At 34.3% G+C, this 16418-nt stretch overlaps 1 protein-coding gene across 1 annotated transcript; it reads right to left on the bottom strand.

The window, feature by feature from the left end:
• Nucleotides 1–784: 784 nt before the first annotated feature.
• On the bottom strand, nucleotides 785–3389 carry LOC131048732 (G-type lectin S-receptor-like serine/threonine-protein kinase At2g19130). The gene has a single exon (XM_057982800.2). The coding sequence runs from the start codon at nucleotides 3287–3289 to the stop codon at nucleotides 854–856; it is 2436 nt and encodes an 811-aa protein (XP_057838783.2). The 5' UTR covers nucleotides 3290–3389; the 3' UTR covers nucleotides 785–853.
• Between the last annotated feature and the right edge of the window lie 13029 nt (nucleotides 3390–16418).

Genomic DNA, 16418 nt, shown 5'->3' with positions numbered 1-16418 from the left:
TTTTTCTTTTTATGTAGTAATGATTTTATTTATATGTAATCTACTTGCCATTTCAATGATTTTTTGTTCTTTCTTTTAAAACCTTATACTCTTGATTTTTGCTCCCATAAATTTTCTCACAAAATCATTACATTTACATCTTATATTGATAAATTTAAATGTTTTAAATATCTATATTTTACATTGTAAAAATAAAATATTTTTATTTAATATTAAAATAAAATTTTAAAAATATTAGAGGAAGCGTACCTATAGCCATTATTGCCAGTACATCTACTTTGATGTTTTCTTCTTTTGTTGTCTTTGTATGTGACTTAATTGCTTATAACTATTGTTCTGGTTTTTGGGTAGTAATGATGCATGCTTTGGGATCCACTATTCATGCAAGGGTTAGAAAGTACACATTTCAAAGTGTCAATTGATACTTACTTAAAGATGTTCCTATAACTGTGCAATTAAAATTGTCAATACTTATGCACAAATGACCTAGTAGTTGTGCACAAATGCCCCAGTAGTGAGCAACTATTAGATAGTAATTGTTAAATTTATTAACTTGATTTCAGTTATCTTTTTTTTGGTGCCTTTAAAATTAGTAACTGAAGTTTGGATGTACAAAAAGTGAATGGTTATTGGAATATGAAACTGTACTCTTCCCTACATTATAAATTATTTCTTTCATATAAAATCGTCTAGCTAAACACATCACCTAAAATATAGTAACAAAATGATGCATAAAAATATTTATCTTCTTATTTGACATAAAAAGTAGATTTACACATTACTATGATTAAACATAAAACATATTAATTAAAATGACATGTTCACCACAACAGTTTATTACAGGTACATTACTTTAACTAATGCCATTGCCACCGCTATCCGTACTAGTCTGGCTTTGTTCTGCTTGCTCTTCCTCGGGTAGAGACTTCTGAATCTGCAGAGTTCGAGGCTCCAACTTCCCTTCCAGCATCCGCACCACTTGCCCCATGTTTGGTCTCATATACTCATCCTCTTCTATGCATAACAAACCTACAATACTTGCTCTTCTCACCTCTTCAATATCTGCCTCCTCTGCAACACCCTCCTCCACAATATTAATCGTCTTTCCCTGGTTAATCTGAGTTGCAGCCCACACAGGAAAGTAATACTTACTTGAATCTTGTACATTTAACTCCAGATTTCTTCGCCCCGAGATGATTTCGAAGAGCGTCATACCAAAACTGTAGACGTCAACTTTGGGAGTGATGGGAAGACCGGAGATCCACTCTGGAGCCAAGTAACCTCTCGTTCCTCTTGTAGTGGTCAGCACGTGGCTAAAACCTCTACCCACAAGCTTTGCCAAACTAAAATCTGCTATCTTGGGTGACAAATTACTGTCCAGCAGAATGTTTCCTGGTTTAACATCGCTGTGAATGATGCAATCTCTACATTCTTCATGGAGATAAAGTAACCCTCTTGCAGTGCCTAATACTATCTCAAATCGAGTCTTCCAGTCAAGTACCTTCCGTTCAGTTTTTGAGTCACTTGTGAACAGTAAAGAATCCAGAGAGCCGTTCGGCATGAAATCATAAATCAATAAGCGTCTGGATCCTTCTGCACAAAACCCTCGAAGCCTGACCAGATTTACATGTTGAACGTTTCCAAGGGAACTGATTTCCGCTCGGAATTGCTTCTCATCTTGTGATGAACCCTCCATTTTCTTTACAGCCACAAGCGTACCGTCCGTTAGAGTTCCTTTGAACACTGAGCCAAATCCTCCGCTCCCCAACTTAGAGCTGAAATTCCTAGTTGCAATTTTCAACTCCTTGTAGCTAAACATTCTAAGAAAAGAATTAGAGGAATCTCCATACCTCTCAGTCGATCGTAGCCGATGCTTCCGCCACATTACAATCGAAAATATACCCAAAACAACGGCAAGAGCACCAATGGTACCAAGCATTGCGCCCACAATACGTGTGGTTTTCCCTTCTGAGGAAGATTGCCTATGAAACTTAAGAAGTGCAGAGGCAGCTACTCTAATGGACACATTTGTATTGCTTTGTGATGGAAAACTGTACATGTTTAGCAGATCTCCTGACCAGATTTTGCACGCCCATGAAGGCGGATTGAAAGTAAATGCAGTGCACGAGCAGTTGCGGAGACACGCTTTCTCGCAATCTTTTTTTGTGGGTGCAGGTAATGAGAAAGAGTAATTATCATCAGGCAACATTACGTTCGACTCGAAGAATTGGTCAGTGCTTTCATTTTCTGCATCGCAGCTCAACGGGCTCTGCCTAAAACAGCCACTTGACCACCACTCTCGCGATCTCCAAGACAGATCGTCTTTGGGCTTGAACCCTTCTGCACAGGTGCAGAAGGTAAGATTGTTGGAGTCGCAGGTTCCATAAACTCCACAGAGACCATATACGGCACACTGATCTCTGGGTTTGGACCAGAACATGTTCCATTTGCTGCCCTCAATCAGATTGTATTCTTGAATTGCCCCGGAGTTAACTAGGACGAAACGGGATACCTTAAATATGGGATGAATCGGTGAATAAGTCATATACAAAAATGAGCCAACACGTTCAACGCTGATATTGTAGAAGCCTTTGTTTCCCATTTCTGGGATTTCCCGGAAAATTTCGCCATTCCATGTCCCGCTCCGCCAATACTGTACAGAGTTGTTCCATGTTAGCACAAATTGTTTAACCCCGGATGGATCCATGTGGAAGGAGAAAAGCCCAGGAGCGGGATCCAATGAGTTTTTCCAAGAAACTAACTTTTGCTGTCCACCGAACCTCATCCCGGGTAACCAGGTGTCTACAGGATGGTCGAAACTCTCCCAAAGAGGGTCAGATATATTCTCATCAGCCACCATTAAAAAGTTACCCGAGTCTAAAATTACAGCCTTTGAAGCCTTCTTGGACACATTGACCGACCATACAGATCCACCTTTTGCATCAAACAGTCCCAGATGACCTTCTCTTGACAGCTTCAAAATGCCAGGCCTGTCTCTTGCGGGAGTCTCCCTATTAGCCACCCAAACTTTTGTCTTCTCTGGTACTTCGGCATACCAGATGCCAATATACCAGTTATTACTTCCATTTGTGCTAAAGAATCCCAATTCAAACATCCCATTCATTGAGATTATTGTTTGCTTTCCAGTAAGCGAGTCGCCTAAGAAAAGTGTATCTCCCCTACTAACAACTGACCCATCAATGGTGTGAAATATAATTAGTATTACATGAAAGAAGAGCAGATATCCTAAGAGACCATTTCTTCCCATTTCCATCTTGTAGGTTTCCATCGTTTCTTGAGTTGATGGAGACTATATAGCTCTAAACTGAAACACAGAAAAATCAAGGAATGACTTCATTGAATAGTAACAGAACAGCAAACAATGTAAGCCTAAAAAGAAAATCGCCAGCAATAATTTAGTACCATTTTTCGTTTAATAAATTTTGTTTAGTCCAAGTTTTAATTGCTTCTTAGTCAGATATAAGAATTTATATTTAAGGAGAATTAGATTACTAAGAGATGGACGGACGCGCACCATTTTATTTCCGCGTATTGGACCAGTTAAGGTCGTCTTCTTTGAAGACTTGAAGCAAGTCAAGGTCTATTGAGGAAAAAATATCAGAACTAGAAATTGTGGTTTGAAAACCCAAAACCGAAATTGTTGAAAATGGTTTATTTTACTTTGACATTGGACTATACCTATTGTTGACAATGAGAATGAGGACTCTTCATTCAAAGTCTTGCATAAGAGGTGGTATGGAAATGTTGTTCTCTATTGTACACTTTCATGGCATATTCCATTCAATGCTAGAAGTAATCTTTTCCTCACACATCTAGGAATACATGCTCGTTTGGTGAAATCCCACGAAAACCACACAACCTGGAGTAGCATACCCATCCATTGTCGTGTCATGGGCATGTTGCATATGGCTGAAGCTATTCTGGCTCTAAAATACACCTTCCATACAGCGTGTTAGCGACAGGCTAGTCAATCGTAGCCATTAATTGCAAAATTGACGATGTAAAACGCGTGACTAACACGCGTGTTAGTCAATCCGTATTGTCATTTTGGAGCCAGAATAGACGCGTCTGCTACATACCCCTCCATAGTACGATGTACCGTCTATTCACGGACTCAGACCTGACATGACAGAGTTGAAAAGTGACAAAAATCCTCAGATGCGTACAATGCAAGTAGAGCAATTAAAAAAATATTGCGTCTAAATTCGTTCAAACAATCTTATAAAACCAAATATTTTCAGGTAGAAAATTTCTAGTTTCAAAACAATTCTTTGAGCATTACTATTTAGTAATCTTGGATGACCAAATAAGTTTGTATAGTACATGTTTTTAAGGTACAAAATAAAATCTTTTTTCTTTAAAAGTATGTAAGAATAAAAAATAGTAAAAATTGAAAAAAGTTCAGATTATATATGTAGTAAGAATTGTTAAAGTTGAATTTTTCAACATTTTTTATTAAAATTTTAGATCGTATCTTATAAAATTAATGTATTTCTATTATTCTTGATATTTTTTAATAAATGATTAGAATTTAATATATTACATTTTAATTTTGATTAGCAATTATTTTTTAGTAATAGTTTGATTAGTAATTATTTCTTATGAATAATTGTATTTATATTAACTATATTATATTGATTGTCACTAATGAAGTTTAGACATACCAAACATAATGCATGAGAAAATTTGTAATTGGATTATTAATATTAATTCACATTTGTAGTTGCACTTCTTTTTTTTTATGTGGGGGAGATATTTTGGTCCATTATGTTAGAATGCAGTAAATAACCTTGAATGCACTTGACCACGTGATGAAAAATAAATTAAATAAATTATAAAAAAATAAATTTGTACTAAGATATTAAATCAATTCAAAGCATAGATAACGAAGCTCAAATAGATAAAAAGGAAATGACAATTAGTAAATAAGGCTATGCAAAGAGGGATGTGGAGTGAAACAAGAAAGATAAAATGAAATAATGGTCCTAGGAAACTAAAATGGTTGAAGAAGATTACTTGATAAAGATGTCAATTATAAAACCTTTACCCAACACATAGAATGTTATATGATTGAAGTGCCATGTAAACATCATGAGTCAAAATAAATTGCTTCATTATCCTTTAAAAAATAAAGGTCACAACATGATGAGCCAACTTTTCACAACAAATGATGTCCCTATCTTAAATCCACGATGCACTCCCTCCAATATATCAAAGAGAGTTAAGTACTCAACAGTAAATACATTAAAGTATAATACAAGTTATAATGATTATCCAAAAAAGTGTTGCCCATGATCCTCCATATAAATATCATCATCACCTACAAATACAATAAGTTAGTTATAAAATTAGTTTTCAAATTAATGACTTGGAACTGATTTAAGTTCAATTCATGATTTCCTTACCATCTCTACTTTGCATTGTGTCGGCTACTGTTATTGTTTGGTTAAGATCAAGATAGAAGGGTAACATACGTTCTTGGATGTTATGTTGATCATTTAAAGTTGCAACAACATTCACATTTAACATATCAACATATATACAATTAATTTATAAATTAAAGACTCAAAATTTAAGAAAACTTGTTTCATAATTTCATTACCATTTGTAACTTGCATTGCATCCATTGTTGTTGGTTGCTTAGGATCAACAAAAACAAGTAACATATGTTCCTGATTTTTTTTATCGTCCAACAAAAGTAACAAAATGCACAATTAACAAATCAACTTAGATAAAATGCTCAAGTGTAAAATTACAATATGTAATTAATCAAAACAATATTTAATTTTTTAATTAAGTGTAACTCTTTGTTGAAGGGTCTGATTAGGGATAGCATTGAGCATTGATGGTTGACCTCCACAACTTGTATCTTGTTTGTTTGATTGGATATAAAAAAAATGGTTAGAAATATGAACTAAGTATTTTTTTTTAAATAAGAAAAACATTTAATAGCTAATACAATACCATCTATAACTTGTATAGTTTCATCTGTCATCACTTTGTTTACATCAATAGAGAAAGGTAATCGACATTGTCGAGTACTATTTTGATCACTCAAACCTACAAAATGACATGTTTAACATAAGAAATAAAAATAAGAAATATTACCATGTAAATTACTAAAATACTTTAAAATAAGTGTACTCACATTGATGCATGATAATGGCTCTTTCTTCTTGTATCGCTAGGCCTGAGCGATTAGTGACCTTTTTTTTTATTTTGCTTTCTATGTCATAAAGAGGGGAATTGAAAATTTTCATGCTCCTCAATTATTTCATTTAAATTTTGAGAAATAGCATTATGTTTGTGATGAGTACAATGTTATTTATGCATTTTACTTGGACTAAACCATGGTGGTATTCATCTCACAGGCATGTTCTTTGAGCCAGGGATTGATTTAAATTTGGAAGATGAACTGAAAGATGCATGGATATCTATTCTAAATCTTTCAACACACTGACTAAAAATTGGTTTTTCATCTTCTCCAATTGGTAAGTTTTGAAGCAATGAAGTCAAATAATCAATGAAATTTTGAAAGTTACCATTGGAAGTATTAGATGACTTCCCACAATTTGTAATAGAAATAACAATGATTAAGTCAAAAAATATATAAAATCTTTTGATATTTCATTACAAAATGGTGATTTTAGAATTTACCAGTTCTTTGAGCTTCACCAATGGCAACCCCATCCACATCTTGATATTCTAAAGGTATAAGACCATCTATAATTGAAACAAAAATTAATTAAGTTTGAGAACCATAAAATAATTTAATATTTACTTATAAAGATCATATTGATATTACCAATGGTGTTGTTTTCATGACTAAAACTCCCTCCAACTTCATTATTATTATCAACCAATAGAGTAACATCTGTAATTTAATAAGATTAATTTATTTAGTTTTAAAAAAATATAAGAATCATAAAAAATACAAATATTAAAATTAAATCTCAAATGACACTTACCAACAACTTGATCTTCCTCATTTGTCTTGTTTCTCTTTAGAATATTTAAAACCTTTAGCACATGTTTGCATGCATTTCCTCTTTTTGGCCACTGACAATCACACACATGAGAATCTACTCTAAATTTCCTAACAAGATACCATTTTGCTGGAATGGTTTGACTTATTATCTTATATATGTTAGGAATGAGATAATAGGGATAAAAGTCAGCATCTGCCATTGTTTTTTATCTTTCTAATGTTGTTATGTAATATCTTTCATTTTTTAAATTAGTTATGAACCCAGATAGATGTAAATATCTTTTATTTTGATACAACGACTCTACCCTGTGGGGAAGTGTATGGATAAGCCAATCCATTCTCCTTGTGCATTTCTTAGTGTTGGCATTTGGCATTATAACAGACAAGGGGAGATTGTTGGCATTTCAATAAGGATATTGAGAAGGTTGTTGATGATTATGGATATAATTGATTAAGGATGTTTACTGTCTTAATATTATTATTTTGTCATTGATGTCAAGAAATTGATTTTCTAATTCAGTATGATGTTGCCATATCTTGAGAAGTATGATTTGATGAGTATAAAGATGTCAGTAAAAGAAACAGAAAGAATAAGATGGATAAGGGGAGAAATAAGTTATTCTATGGGCAACTATTACTGAGTTAGACAATGATGAGATCATGATGATTAGATTGTTTTGATATCCTACATATGTTATTGATTGAAAGGTTAATACTATACTATGTTACCAAGCAAAGAACCTAGTCGGTAAACCCTAAGGTTATCGCTATCGGTTAATGAAGGCAGAATGTCTACCGAGTGAATTTTAGTATTTACCGAGTTGCAACCGAGTAATAACAGAATACATTAAATAATTACATGCATTATTTAATGAAGGAAGCTGATGAGCTAGCTATGATTAAATGATTGGTATGCCATGAATGAAGTTTGTTAAAGAATCTATGGCAAAGGAAAATCGGTAGGAAGATCTACAGCTCAAATTGAACCGAAATACCCTAGTACAAGTTCCAAGAAATATATGCAAGTTCCAAGGCAGGGTAAAATGTTTTTCAGATCGAAGGATACATTGGACCTAGTCAAAGTTTGAAGATCTGATGGCTATGATTGATCATGGAAAATGTGATCAAGGAGATTAAGTGGTTGGTGAACTGTTTATAAATAGGGAACTGTTGATAAACAATGTATGCGGGCAAGTGTATGCACAGGGATGCTACATAGTGATTACCGAGCACAGAAGCTTGAAGATCTGTTTTGAATAACAGAGTATAGAGCCCAGCAGATGGACAAGATTAGTTCTATGTCTATATTGTATTGAGAAAATAAGAATCTACTTCAGCATTTTAGATGTGAAGTTGCAAATAGATTTTTATTACTATTATTTAGTGAAGTGATAGAAATCTCTTAACCAAGTGGACTTAACAGTCTTATTTGTAAAACCCTCTAGCAAGGTGACATTCTCATTGAGTGTTTGAAATCCTTTAACAAGGTCACTTCTAACAAGGTGAAGATCCTACAGATCTGAGGGAAATCCCTTAAGCGGGTCACATCTAGCAATGTGTTTGTAATCTTTAACAGGATTTGCTTTTAACCGAGCATACTCTAGAAGAGTATATTTCTTAGTGGGTCCGAAATCCCACTGTGGTTTTTCCCTATTTGGGTTTCCACGTTAAATCTGGTGTTATGAGTGGTATGATGATTATATGCTTTTGAGTTTGCATGTTTAGTAGTTTTGGTTACATTACTGAAGTATATGTTATCGAGGTTGAATCTGATGTTTTTATGGCAGATTAAGTTTGTATGATTCACCCCCCCTCTCATCTTATTAGCTTGGCATCTATACTTACATTAAGTATCAGAACTATCACTTAGAACGGTCACTTAAATAGTGACTCTTTATGTGGAAGTGATATGACTCTATGGATGCATTGGTTTCTTGATTTGCATGAGAAAAGCTTCAAAAAAAAAAAAACCACGTCTCTAAACAAAAAATATAATGTCTTAGTATATAGAATATACTACTTGATGTAAATGCATATAAACCATAATGAATATACTGATGATCTTACCTATACGACTCTCATCATGACACCAAGTTTTCTGAAAGTACTCAATAAATTTTTTCTCTTCTTTTAATTCCTCCATGAGATTTTTAATTATATGAGTTGTGATGTTCTCACCATTGGGGTTGATTGTATACATGCTCTCATCCAATCTATCGGACATTTTTGTTCCAACATCCTTATTCTTGACATACCTAGATTATAAAATATAATATTAAATTATAATATGTAAGGATGTTTCCATATATTTTAATTAAATATTAACTTACTTATACACATTATTCAACCATGCCCTACACACATGCCAAATACATAAAAGTACCTGACAACAAAAGTATAATCTGCAACTCACATTATAAAGGTTCATAAATTGCATTCTAATCAAATTGATTGTTAAGCTAAAACTAATTTATTTTAATATTAGGAAAAAATTGTTTCTATAAACTGAATATTAAGAAATTACAATCTCATAAATATAAGAGGGAAAAGTTTAAAGGTACTTGAGGAAAAGATCCAAAGATGTATAAGAGGGATGCACCGAAGTTGAACAAGTCAAGTTTCTCTACATGGCAGAAAAGGATGAAGTTGCACCTATCAGGAGTTGGAGAATATGATGTATATTATCTGGAGAATGATTTCATCACACCAAGCACCTATCCATTGACAATGGAAGAGATAAAAGAAAAGAAAGAACATATCCAAGAAATGATTGAAATAACATCTGCATTGACTAATTCAGAGTTTAATGATCTAGAAGGCTGCAATGATGCAAAGGCAATGTGGGACAAGCTCATATCTGTGTATGGAGGAGATGAACATGTTCAAAGAGAAAAAGTGGATAGTCTAAGAGGACAACTTGAATCTATGAGGATGAATGAAGGTGAGAACATAACTCAGTACAGTACAAGACTAAAGGAGATTGTCAATCAAATCAAAGGAGCAGGGGGAACTATTGAAGAAAAGGATATAACAAGTAAGTTGTTAAGAAACCTTCTATCGGCTTATGCAATCCGAGTCTCTGCAATCAATGAATTGAGGTCTGTACCTAATATGCCAGTTTCTTTAGATGCTACTATTGGTAAGCTACATGCATTTGAGTTAAGTAACTTTGATAACAGTGGGTCATCGGTAAATAAAGTTGAATCTGTATTTAGTTCTTTTCATATTGGTGAATCTGATGATTACAATGATAGAATGAGTAAGTACACTAAAGGGGATCGCAGTGGAGCAAGTGAAAGATTTCACAAGAACATGGAGGACGTACACAAACTATATGAGGAAATCAGAAAGCAAGAAGAGTTTGAAGCACTATTAGCCAAAAGGTTATTGAGAGGCAAAGGTAAGTATAAAGTGTTGATTTTCCCAGGTTTTATTGGATGTATTTTAATGTATATATCTGATTCAATCTAATACTTGTATTCTTGGAATTCTATGTGTTCTCAAATTGAATAACATTATACTATATATATTCCTTTGGAGAGGCATGTCCTTGAATAGACATGTCTCTCCTTTAATTATGATAATTTAACCAATATTGTAATGTTTCATCAATCAATTATTAATTTAGAATAATATAATAGATTAATATTGAATATTAAATTTTATATGATTAATAATAATATAATAATATAGCATAATAATATATTATTATTAACCAACATATATTATATGTATTCTAAATGATCATTTGACTCAAGCTACAAATATTAACACTCCCTGTTAGCTAGGGAGGATGATCAGACAAAATGTGTAGTGATCTCCCATGTCAACACTTATGGCCCTCACCATAGATACACAAAACATAATTAACACTCCCTATTAGCTAGGTAAGATGAATGTAGACAATATATTCAAGCATCATAATTTAATAGATAGTGATCATTTTAGTCATTCATGAGAATCATACCATTTAATCATTTGGTATGTAGTATCACCTAAACACGTGATCTTGAAGTTCATCACATCAATCTTGCGATTGATAGGATATCACCTAAGCATGTGATATCAGTATTGCCTACACGCAATACTTAAGGATAATCATATGAGAAAGATTTAAATTCTCATCTTATCCAAGTTGTGGTATGTGCATTAACATTTCATATGAATGTTTTACTACAACACAATCATGGCTTCATCCATGATTCACTAGAGATCCACCATGATAACTGGTTTGGACATTATAAGATCATCACCTTATAATGTCTCCATACAAGTGTTCATTATCTTGAGAGATTGTCACCTCTTAGATATGAACCCAGGGGATAAAATCCAAAAATGTCCTGTCATGACAAAGAAGTTTACACATTAAACATGCAAATACAAATTGCAAAGCAAATTACATTTCTATCATACCTAAACCTTTTCTGAAGTGATCAACCTTCACTCTAAAAGAGGTTTTTGGTCAGAATATCTGCAGTTTGATCTCCAAGGGAAAACCCCCCTACTCAAGGGAGAAGCACCTAGCATAAAATGTCTTTATATATCAAATATGTCTAGCAATAATGCAAGATACGGGCCCAATATATGTTGCTTCACTCCTTGAAGCAAGTTTCACAAGAGCAAATCTAATTGGTTTTCTTCAGAGGATCGATCTGCTCTAACTAATATATAAACTACTCTTCACATAAATTGAATGGATTAGAGATTGAGTTTGCATCTTCTATATATATGAGGGAGGCACCCTTTCACAAGGGGTCGGTCCTCAATGAAACCATTTGTCTCTTCACAAGGGTGACCACTACAACATCAACACTCCCTCTTAGCTAGGGAGGAATCCTTGTTAATAATATAGTCATGAAATAACATCCACCATGGCTACTCCTAGATAGTGGAACATGATTCATCATGGTACTCAACATGATGATATCCATCATGGCTACTCCCATGTATGAGAATGCATATGAAGTATGAACACAAGTGCCCATCACAAAGTTGCTCAACGTGATGTTTTCATCTCATCATGATGTTCACCATGACTACTCCCAAAGGGTGGAACAGGGGCCTTCACCTCAAACTTCTCCCTCACAGAGAAGAGTGTATTAACAAGGGCTTGCTCCTCAAACTTATCTCTCACAGAGAAGAATGCATTAAGTATATTTTCATGATGGTGTGGCTCCCTCTGATACCATGTTGAGACATGGACCAGCTAAGACTCGAATCTAGGACCTTCCATACACTATTGGAGTGCTCTACCACTGAGCTACTAGCCCCTCTTGGACCAGTCCATCGTTAGTCTAGGTGTGGCTTATTTCCAACACCAACACCCCCCCTTAAGCTACACCTCTCGTGTGCTTGGGGTTCCTAGCCTGGACCTGGCTCTGATACCATGTTGAGACATGGACCAGTTAGGACTCGAACCTAGGACCTTCCATGCATTGCTGGAGTGCTCTACCACTGAGCTACTGGTCCAAGATGGACCAGTAGCTCAGTGGTAGAGCACTCCAGCAACGCATGGAAGGTCCTAGGTTTGAGTCCTAGCTGGTCCATGTCTCAACATAAAGGAAAACTACCTTTGAAATGTTTCAATTGTGATAAGATAGGACATATGGCTTCTAACTGTCCTGACAAAGATTCTACTGAAAAGAGAGATTACTGAGATGATAGACAGAAAGATAATCATTACAGAGGATACCAAGACTTCAGAAGAAGAGATAGAAAGTCATGCTTAATAGCCGATGAGGAATCCAATGATGATAAATTAGATGAAACTGATACAGAGGAATTAGTTTATGTGGCTATCAAAGATGGATCAGATGAAGAAAGGTATGAAGAAGAAGCCCTTATATCTCACATAAATACTAATGATTCTTGGATCATAGATAGTGGATGCTCGCATCACATGATAGGTGATAAACACAAGTTTGTTATGTTAGAAGACTATGATGGAGGCTATGTAAGATTTGGTAATGATGCACCATGTCTGGTAAGAGGTAAAGGATCCATAACACTTCTTGATAATGCAAGATTCAATGATGCTTATTGGGTTGAAGGTTTGAAATACAATTTGTTGAGTGTGTCACAGCTAAACAATATAGGATACCGAATAGAATTTTAGAAAGGAATTGTCAAAGTTTGTGACAAGCATGGAAAGTTAGCTGCTATCGGGACACAAACAAAAGGTAACACATTTCACCTTGACTCAACTCAGAATAAATGTTTGTATGCAAAGATAGATGATACCTGGTTATGGCATAAAAGGTTTTGTCATGTAAATTTTGATAATCTGATCAAAATAAGCGAGAAGCACCGAGTAAGAGGTCTACCGAGTCTTGAAAAACCTGAGAATGCTATGTGTCGAGGATGCCAGATGGGTAAAATGACAAGATAAAGCTTTACAAGTAAGTCTTACACTTCTAAGGGAATTTTAGATCTTGTGCACACTGATCTTTATGGTCCTATGAAAGTTCAAAGTTATTATGGTGATAAACATTTCATATTATTTGTGGATGATTACTCAAGGATGATGTCAATAATAATTTTAAAAGAAAAATCAGAAGGTTTTCAAATGTTTAAAAGGTACAAGGCAAGAGAGAAAATGAAACAGGAAGACAACTGAAATGTCTTAGATCAGATAGAGGAGGAGAGTTCACATCTAATGAGTTCAACTTATTCTGCAATGATCATGGTATAAAAAGATAGGTCTCTGCATTGAGAACTCCACAGCAAAATGGAATAGTTGAGTGAAGAAACAGATCTATTGTGGATTGTCCCAGAACCTTGATGATTGAAAAGAAAGTGCCACAAACATTTTGGAGAGAAGCAATAAGCACTGTAGTTTACACCCTAAACTGAGTACAACTAAAGAAAGGTACTTTGAAGACACCATATGAAATCTGGTATGACAAGAAACCTAATGTAAGTTATTTTAAAATCTTTGGAAGTAGATGCTATGTACACAAGGATGATAGAAATGGAAAGTTTGATCAGAAAAGTGAAGAAGGAACATTTCTTGGTTATTCTTCTAGAAGTAAAGAATTTAAATGTTTGATCAAATCATCTAACAAAATAGTAGAAAGTGCAAATGTGAAAATTGAAGAATTTGCAGAAAGAAATGATGAAGGAAATTCCAAGGAACCAGAAGATTATGATTAATTTGTCTATGTTCAACCAACAAGTCCTACCAAGACAATTGCAGAAGGAAATGAAGAGAATATCCAATTATCGAGTGATGAAGAAGAACATATAGAGCCTACCAAGCCTGTATTAGCCAAATATGTCAGAAGACATGATGCACCAAGTTAGATTATAGGAGATAAGGATGATCTAGTGATGACAAGGAACAAGCTGAGACAGAACACATGTCTGATATCTGAATTTGAATTGAGAATAGTGAAAGAGGCATTTAACAGTGAAGATTGGATAAAAGTTATGACAGAAGAGATTGATCAGATCAAGAAGAATGACACATGGACACTGGTCCCAAGACCGAAGGACAAAAATGTAATCGGTACAAAATGGATTTTCAGAAACAAGCTGAATGAAAAAGGAGAGGTCATTCGAAATAAAGAAAGACTAGTTTGCAAAGGTTATGCCCAACAAGAAGGAATTGATTATGGTGAGAGTTTTGCACCTGTAGCAAGAATTGAAGGAGTAAGAACATTGTTGGCATATGCTGCTTGCAATAATTTCAAGGTATATCAGATGTATGTCAAATCTGCATTTCTGAATGGTATATTAGAAGAAGAAGTTTTTATTGAACAACTTGAAGGATTTACTGAAGACAATAATAAAGATCAGGTATGTAAATTGAACAAAGCTTTATATGGTCTAAAACAAGCACCTAGAGCATGGTATGAAATATTGCACTCTTATTTGATTAAGATTGTTTTTATAAGAACAAGTGAAAACAACAATATTTACATGAAGAATGATGAAAATGGAATACTGATCTTAGCCATATTTGTTGATGATATTATATTTTGTGGGAATGACTCTCTATGCAAGAACTTTGGAAATGAAATGAGCAAAGAATTTGAGATGTCATTAATTGGTGAGATAAAGTATTTTATAGGTTTACAGATACTGCAAATGAAAAATGAGATTTTCATTACTCAATCCAAGTACATAAAGGAAATCTTGAAGAAATTTGGAATGGAGGATTCAAAACCAGTAAGTACTCCAATGACTACCAACTGTAAACTATCAAAGAATGATGAATCTGCATCTGTTGATGAGACACTTTACCAGTCCATGATTGGAAAGTTGCAATATGTTGTTCATAGCAGGCAAGACATAGCACATGCAGTAGGTATAGTTGCAAGATTCTCTGCAGATCCTAAGGAAACACACATGACAGCAATCAAGAGAATTTTTAGATACTTGAAAGGCATTGAGGATTATGGCTTAGTATATCAGGATAGAAATGACTTTGATTTAAAATTTTATACTGATGTTGATTGGGTAGGCAAAATTGATGACAGGAAAAGCACAAGTGGAGGAGCTTTTTTTTTAGGAGAAAGACTAGTGAGTTGTCTTAGCAAGAAACAAGGATGTGTTTAAAAGTCAACAACAGAAGCTAAATACATTGCTGAAGCATTGAATTGTACCAACATAGCATGGATCAAACAACTGTTGGAAGGTATAAATGAGAAAGTTACTGAGCCAGTAACTATATTCTATGACAATACTAGTGCCATTAACATTTTAAAGAATCCTATTATGCACTCTAAGACAAAGCACATCTCTATCAAATATCATTATCTTAGAGAAGAAGCTCAAGAGAAGAAAGTGGTGTTGGAGTATGTTATCACAAAGGAACAAATAGCAGATATCTTCACCAAGCCACTGCTAAGGGACACTTTTGAGTATCTCAGAGGTAAGTTAGGGGTCCTACCCCTATCTTTTACTTGCTAACCAAGTTTGGTGAAAGCATCAATTTGATGACTCTACAAAATATCTTTTAGGAGTTGATGCTGATTTACACACTTTAGGATGTTTTCTAAAGGTGAACAGGAAATAATACAAGAAATAATACAGGGAACAGGAATTGAAGACATAAATGCTCTGACCGAGACTAAGTTGACACATAACAACAGGAAATCACTTCATACAGGAAGAAATTATGTTTTAGTTATTTACTTTTTGACATTTTTGTCAAAGGGGGAGAAGACATAAGAGAAGAGGAGAAGATTGAAGAAGAGGAGAAGACTAATTTATGGGGGAGAATTCTGATGACAGAAGGAGAGCATTTCAGCATTTCAGAATCTCATATCAATCTGAATCAATTAGGTCAAATCAATTGGTTTCGCCATCAATGCCAAAGGGGGAGATTGTTGGCATTTGGGATTATAATAGACAAGGGGAGATTGTTGGCATTTCAATAAGGATATTGAGAAGGTTGTTGATGATT

The sequence above is a fragment of the Cryptomeria japonica genome, unplaced genomic scaffold (assembly GCF_030272615.1).
Source record: "Cryptomeria japonica unplaced genomic scaffold, Sugi_1.0 HiC_scaffold_1114, whole genome shotgun sequence".
NCBI lineage: Eukaryota > Viridiplantae > Streptophyta > Pinopsida > Cupressales > Cupressaceae > Cryptomeria > Cryptomeria japonica.
Note: the sequence above shows the minus strand (reverse complement) of the source record. Positions and strands in the feature narration are given on the sequence as shown.

What these genes read in the sequence shown, in the direction of transcription:
- LOC131048732 (XM_057982800.2), bottom strand. Translation starts at nt 3,289, where the DNA reads ATGGAAACCTACAAGATGGAAATGGGAAGAAATGGTCTCTTAGGATAT.